Source organism: Montipora foliosa, chromosome 5, assembly GCF_036669935.1.
Source record: "Montipora foliosa isolate CH-2021 chromosome 5, ASM3666993v2, whole genome shotgun sequence".
In the NCBI taxonomy this organism is placed as follows: domain Eukaryota; kingdom Metazoa; phylum Cnidaria; class Anthozoa; order Scleractinia; family Acroporidae; genus Montipora; species Montipora foliosa.
This window is the reverse complement of record NC_090873.1, coordinates 41,910,289-41,917,788: the sequence shown is the minus strand read 5'-3', so window position 1 is coordinate 41,917,788 and position 7,500 is coordinate 41,910,289. Positions and strand designations below refer to the sequence as shown.

Sequence of the window (7,500 nt, the reverse complement as noted above, 5' to 3'; positions counted from 1 at the left end):
CGAGCTATGCCTGAGTGATTTGGACAAATGGATGAGTATCAACAAACTACAATTGCATAAAGAAAAAACTGAGTTCCTCCTTGTTTACTCAAAATAAAGACTACAGCAATGCTTGCCGTCAACTGCTTTGGTCAAGACACCGTCCAGCCTTGTCAAACTGCCAGGAATATTGGTGTCACTTTTGACAATACCATGTCAATGATGCCTCATATTAATACTGTATGTAAATCTGCATTCTATCACCTTCGTAATCTATCACGTATCAGAAAATTTATATCAACAGAAACTGCCAAAACACTTGTGCATGCCTTTATCTCATCCAAACTCCCTTCTGTACAATCTCCCGAAATATGCTGTTAAAAAACTACACTATGTACAAAATGCCGCCGCTTGTTTTTTAACATTTTCCTCGAAATACAACCATATTACTGGAAAATTTAACGATCTACACTGGTTACCAATTAATGAACGCATAAAGTTTAAGATTTTAATTCTCACTTTCAAGGCTTTGCATGATTTGTCATCCTCGTACATACAAGAATTGATATAAGTCTCCACCTTCCTTCAAGAACCCTCCGCTCATCTACATCGCTCCGTCTAAACCTACCAGCTATAATTTGAAGTCTTATGGATCTAGAGCTTTAACTGTCGCCTCGACACAACTTTGGAACGATCTACCAAAACACATAAAAAACTCTGATAATCTCGAGACTTTCAAAACACGACTTAAAACTTATTTATTCAAGTAAATTTTTGTATTATTTTTTTCGTTATGGATTAATTTTATTTTAATATTTCGTGACTTGTAAAGCGCTTAGATCACGTCTGGATAGGCGCTTTAAAAGAATTATTATTATTATTATTATTATTGTTATTATTATTCTTATTATTATTATTATAATATTGGTCAAGAGGAGTTTGCGATTAAAGTGCAGGCGCATGAATGACGTCATGCGCAGAAATGTGATAAAACTTACAACGTTTTGACGTCATCCATGCGTTAACTGAGTACTGTATGGGTCCACAAATGATTCCAGAACCGCAAACGATCTCCAAGCTGTACTGCAAATGATACCAGGACCACAAATGATCCCGAGAAAAAAGTAAGGAATGGCATGGAGAGTGGAATGGTCTGGACAGAGAATTAATATGAAGAGCGCTTATTTTCACTAAAATCACTTTAAATCATGGCTCACAACAAGTTTCTGCCTCATTATAGTTTTCCAGAAAGACTGAATTTTGTTTTTTACCACAATGTTATAAATTAAATTTGCCACGTTTAATTATCGGATACAATCACCAAAAGCTAACTTGGATACAATTCTAAACTGACTGTGAACAGAGGCCCGTTTCTCGAACCCTGCGTGCGTTGCCAGAGTTGTTCGAGAAACGGGCCACTCTGGAAACAATCAGTTTAGAGTTGCGTCCAAGTTAGTTTTAGATCATTGTATCCGAGAATTAAACGTGGCAAATTTAATTTATAACATTGTGGTAAGAAACAAAATTCAGTCTTTCTAAAAAACTATATTGAGGCAGAAACCTGTTGTGAGCCATGATTTGAAGTGATTTTAATAAAAATAAGTGCTCTTAACATTAATCTTCTATCCAGACTATTCCATCCTCCATGCCATTCCTTAATATTTTTTTCGGGATTATTTGCGGTCCAATATGGGGATCATTTGCGGTCCTGGGATCATTTGGGGACCAGTACAGTACACGTACACGGCCGAATGGAATATTATTCTTACATTACGATCGATTCTTGAAACTGTGATTGTGGTACCGTGTTATGTGTCTTATCTGATCGTCAGAGTGCGGTGTCATCTTGACTAAATGCAGTTAAATTTATGTTGGTTGCAATAAACTCCCGCCGTGTTTATTAACATTTATTGGTTACAAACAACTTTTTTCGAGAATAAAAAATCAGATCGAACACGTTCTGAAGCTTTCGCTCTTAAAACAAGATTTTCGTCAGCAGGATGAAATGAACATGCATAGTCAATAGGATGAAAGACAGCGAAGAAGTTAACGGCCATCCCTGTTCAAATCAGGTTTCCTCGGACAAGAATTAATGTGTGATTAACTAGGTCGCAAATCGAGTGTGGTGTGTCCCTAAACCCAAAACGTGAAATATCTATGACTATCATGAAAAGGTTAAAGATATCGTATTCATATTTTCATCAACTGTAACTTTAATTTGATGCATTTGTCCTTGTTATTGAAAGATGTGATGGCGCCAACATTTCAAAACTGCTCTTCAAATATCATTGAAACCGCTGATCGAGGTTTAACATCAGCGACCGTCACTTGGATTGTTCCTATGGCTACAGACAACTCAGGATCTATTCCCAATATTACGCACTTTGGGAAACAACCCGGAGAACGATTCTTAGCTGGTGAACACACAATTAAATATCTAGCTTCCGATGAAACAGGGAATATTGCCAAATGTGAATTTAAAGTCTTCATATCAGGTACCTTTCTTTCTCATTTACCTAAACACTTTTAAGCACGATATAAATGTGTCACAATGTAATGAACCTTGTGCTAGTTAACCACCAATGAGTTTGTTATGCGATCAATGACAGAAAGACAACCCACAGATTAACTTGGTAGCATTAAAATTAAGACGTCACAAATATGCAATGAAAGAATAACATTGCAATCAAGACGAATGCCTGATTTTGAATAGTACAATAATTTTTTTAACTGTTAATGTTTTGCTTTCTCACTGGCAACCGCATAAGACATGTCATTCGGTTATGGCACCGATTTCTCAAACCAACATTAACAAATACACAACAAATTATCCATGATAATGTAGATCCTTATAAAGGCTAGATAGGGCCAATTCTTCTATCACAATGTCCTGTTTGAACGCTCCTCTGTTGTCAGTCTTGGAGCGGGCTAGTCAATCGAAACTGAAGAACTTACCTTATTTTTGTGTCTTTATTTAATCTTTTCAGTGGTCAGATGCGTACCCAGGTTATATGCTCCTGATGGAGGCACTATAGATTGTAACAAGAACAACATCTATGGCTCGGAATGTTCCTTCACCTGTAATAATGGATACAACAGGATTGGCTCAGCCAACAGAATTTGCGAAAGTAATCACACCACCTCCGTGAGCTACTGGACAGGAAATGAGGCAAGATGTCAACGTAAGTCAAACCGCAGTATGATTAAAATAAGGGCTACAGGTAATGGATGGGTAATTATTGTAATCAAAAGTGAAGTTTTCTTGCCTAGTTTCAACCTTTGGGAAGGCCTTGGCTAAAAGTAAAGAGGTAAACCTGCTCATAGCACAGCTGTTCATAAAACTACTTAAAAAAAGGAAAAACGATATGTGTAATTTAAAAGGATCTTTAAGTTGAATTTTAAGCCCGAGGTGAAGTTTCTGGTAGAAAAAAGAGACAATGCGTATTGAAAAACGTTTCTTAAATCTACTAGAAAACGGCTGTGAATACGCACATTAGGTCGTCCCGTGCAAATACTTCACCCACGCACGACGCCGTATGAAAGAGCTGCACGTTTTTCATCTCAATACGGCAGCCTTAGTCAGAGACTAAAGAAAAAGACCGAAATTAATGTCCCCAGTACCTTTTGCTAAAAAAAACAAGGTTTTAATTTGCTTGTCCATGAAGAGGACGTTGATTCGATGCTGACTCATAACTACTACAACCAGAGTGAATATTTTAGTGTTCTAGAAAGCCTTAGTCACGTTTCTTGTTGCCCATGTCATGGTTGAGCGATAGTTATGTAAGTAAGCTGTTGACAACCTTTCCTTTTTTTTTTTTCAGTGGCCAGGTGTCCTCATCTCTTTCCTCATCCTAACAGTGGGTCAGGTTGTGGAAGTGTAGCAAAATACACCTTTGGTGCCACATGCCGCTTTTCCTGTTATCCCGGCTATCAGCAGATAAACGGATCTAGAAATATAATCTGTCAAGCAAATGGAACTTGGTCTGGGGAACCACTTTACTGTCAAGGTAGGGTGACAAATACCTTTTGGTGGGTGGAGTCTTGAAACAGTATTATTGATAGCGTTTTTCTTAGATTCCCTCGCGACCATGTTGAGCGCACATTCTTTGGGACTCTTCCAGAATAGGAATACTCAAAAAGACGGCATTTGTGCTCTTCTGAAACTTAATCCGTTTTCGTAATGAATGGAATAGTATTCCGTCTAAACTGCCCCCGACATCAGAGTGAACAGAACAAACAGACTTGATTACGCTTTAGTCAGAAAACATAGGATACCGTAAACTTCTGCTTATAAGCCATGGGTTTATACAATTTCGTAAGGGGTTTCAGGAGGGCCTATAAACGGAGGGGCTTATACCCAGGAGGAGGGGGGTGGGTGCTTATAACTGGAATAAAAAAAAAATAGAAACGAGCTACAGTAGTGTTGATGGAAATGAGTTTTTCATGTTCTGGTTTTAATTGGAGCCTTAAATCAACTTTATTTCGATAAAAAACACTGAACGGTTACTAGAGGGGGTGGGGGGGGGGGGGGCTTATAATCGCGTGCATTTTTTTGTTTAATGGGTACATGGGCCTGTAACCGGAACAAACAAAAAAAAAAAACAAAACAAACAAACAGATCCGTGACTGCTGGTGTCATTAACCTGTCGACTGCGCAGTGAACTCTCATTTAAGAATGTTTTCTCCATTAGAGTTTTTTTTTTTTTATATACACTACTTACAAAATAATACGATTACAGATGCTAACTATATTCATATTCTTACATCAAAAACAATGAGCAACAAAATAAAAGATACATGCATATTAAAAATAAATAAATAAATTAATTAATTAGTTACTTAATTATATTGGAGTGAGTAACCATTTCTTTTCAAAGAAGTTGTTTTTGTTGATCTTTTTTTAGTTTCATATTTAATCTTTAGTTCAATTGCAGTCCTTGAATTTTAGGAAGTGTTTGGCTTCCTCTGCAGCCCCACAAAAAGAATTTTCCAATTAATATGAAATAGTTTTAAAAATTTGATAAAGGGCATTGTTTTGATAAAACTCCAAATAAAACGTTTTGCGCAGAAAGATGGATTGGCTGATTCGATAGAAGGTACCAGTACGATTAGTCCAGAACGTTTTGGAGTGAGGGCATTCATAGAAAAGGTGATTTAAAGTCTCAGGTTCATCATTACAAAAGTACATGCATCATTAATTCTAAATCCAGTTTTGCATAGTTTGCTGTTAGTGTAAAGAATAGAATTAATTACTTTGTATTGGAAGGCCTTAACATATGACTCAAGTGCAACCAAATGTGGTAACGAGAAGATTTCTTTAAATTGTTGGGTTGTGAAATTAAAATCACTCTTCAATTTGCGGATAATATTAGGAGGTTGAGCTTTTTTTGAGACCAGCAGCAAATAATAATCTTTTGATTTTTTGTCTTTAATATCGAAAAATTTATTTCCAATTATAAGTGATGTGGATATGGTTAATCTATCTGGGCTGATTTCTTTTAAACGAGAAGGCACAGAATGACAAAGGCCCGCCCAGTGTCCGCTCAGTGGACTCATGTTTCGAAATTATCATCCTAAATTTGGAGATATTATAGTTGAATAGACGACATAAGCGGGACATGTACGAAAACAGAAATTCAGAATGCTGACAATGTTTCTCTTTTTACGTCAAAATTAAGAACATTTTTTCCGAATCGACTGTCCCTATTTTGAACGCGCTGTTTTATATTTTTGCTGCCCGTGAGTGTTTGCTTGTGTGCTTGCTTTTTAACCTAAATTAAATAACCTACGGCTATTGTAATTACTCAAAGTTGTATTTTTTGAGGAGCCTGCATGAAGTTCGTATAGGCCCCAATGGTTTCTCTATGGGCATCCTCGCCATATACTTATCTTTCTTTTGTTATCTAATTATCTTTTGTATTTTCACGGCGAATTTATATTTATTTTGTAACGATGTGTAAGAAAAATGGCAAAAAATAAGCTGAAACTGAAACTAAAACTCCATGCAAATTCTTTGCGTAGATTTAACCCCTCATTGTTACATGGCGTCATATACCGAATGGTAGTTTATTGTATTTATGGCTATTTTTATTACTTTTAAGTAGAGTCATTATGTCAATATATGATTGTATTTATCTGTGTCCAAGCTTCCCTGTTCAAAGAATAACAGATAAGAATAAAGTAAAAAATCAAATGACTGAAAAGGAATGATAATGCTAATATTTTTCAATGTTAAAAGGAGAAAAATATAACGAAAGTCATGCGTTTGGACACTGCTAGAGATTGTAGAACATATAAGGGGCTGTAAACAACAGCTACATAGTTTATTTTATATTATTTTCCACAGTTGTTCGTTGCCAGACGTTGAAAGCTCCAAAAGATGGATTCGTAAAGCCAGATGTGTGCACAGTATCCCCCAAGTACAAAGATGCCTGCCAGTTCTCCTGTAAAAATGGATACAAACTGCATGGAAACCCAGTAACCACTTGTCTTGATCACGGGGAGTGGTCTTTGAACACAAGCTTATTCATCTGTCAAGGTTAGCTTGGCTGTGTGAAGAAGTGATTTCTCAAGAATGGTCACCTTCCCTGATTCCGACTCAGAGTTCTGTTTTAATACCATAGTCAGGATGGTACATTTTACACAGAAGCTGCCAATTATAATTACTTAAAGTATTACGGTTTTTTTTTTTTTTTCAATTCAAATGGACAAACTGTACAAAATTTTTGATGGGGGATTCGGACCTCTTTCTCGCCTGAAATCTATCTTTTATCTGTAGATGTGGAGAGACCTTCTTTTGGTGTGACCTGCCCTAGTAGCGATATCAAGCGCTACGCTGACAAAGGGACGAACTACACAACAGTAACCTGGAATCCAGTTATAGCCACGGACAACTCAGGTGTGGCGCCAAACGTTTCAGCCAGTGGTGTGGAAAACGTGTACTACAAAGGAAGAAGTCTTGTCACATACATTGCCCGGGATGAAGCAGGAAACAACAAAAGCTGCAAGTTTTACGTCACAGTTGAGGGTAACGCTGTCTGTTTTTCGCTAAGTATAGTCTTAGCTTGCCGGCCTCGGAAACAAACTACGAGAATTACAGACCAGTAAGAGCAACTAAAAACAAATAGTGTTATCCGGATCGCGCTTAAGGAGCGAGCAGGAAAACGTGGCACAGATTGTAAGAAGTAGAGTCGGAGTTTGCTGCCAATGTAGACTTTTCGCTTCAAGGGGAATTTTCGTCATAAAAACTTCAAGACAAAGCAGCGTTTTTCGGTGTTCCCTGAGAGCGTTCGAAGCCAACATTTTTGGTTTACAACAGAATAAACTGTCATATTCATTGAAAATTGGGAGTTTCGGTAAGTTTACGGGGTGATTAAGACTGAACAAATAAGCATTTGGCAATAAATAACAATGGTTCATTTCAACCATACTCCGGGATTTGGGAAATTTGCAGGTTTTCAAAGGCAATTAATGGGTCATTGAGGACCCATATTTAGTAAACCGGCAGGGAAAGAGTTTTAA

The 7,500-nt window shown here is 37.1% G+C and overlaps 1 protein-coding gene across 1 annotated transcript in view; it reads left to right on the top strand.

Annotated features, from left to right (window-relative positions):
* Positions 1-7,500, top strand: part of LOC138004215 (uncharacterized) — a 67,992-nt gene that overhangs the window by 28,084 nt on the left and 32,408 nt on the right. The window contains exons 11-15 of the mRNA XM_068850668.1: positions 2,226-2,474; positions 2,967-3,161; positions 3,801-3,986; positions 6,326-6,517; positions 6,758-7,006. Coding sequence (XP_068706769.1) covers positions 2,226-2,474; positions 2,967-3,161; positions 3,801-3,986; positions 6,326-6,517; positions 6,758-7,006 — 1,071 coding nt within the window. The remainder of the gene's footprint in view (positions 1-2,225; positions 2,475-2,966; positions 3,162-3,800; positions 3,987-6,325; positions 6,518-6,757; positions 7,007-7,500) is intronic.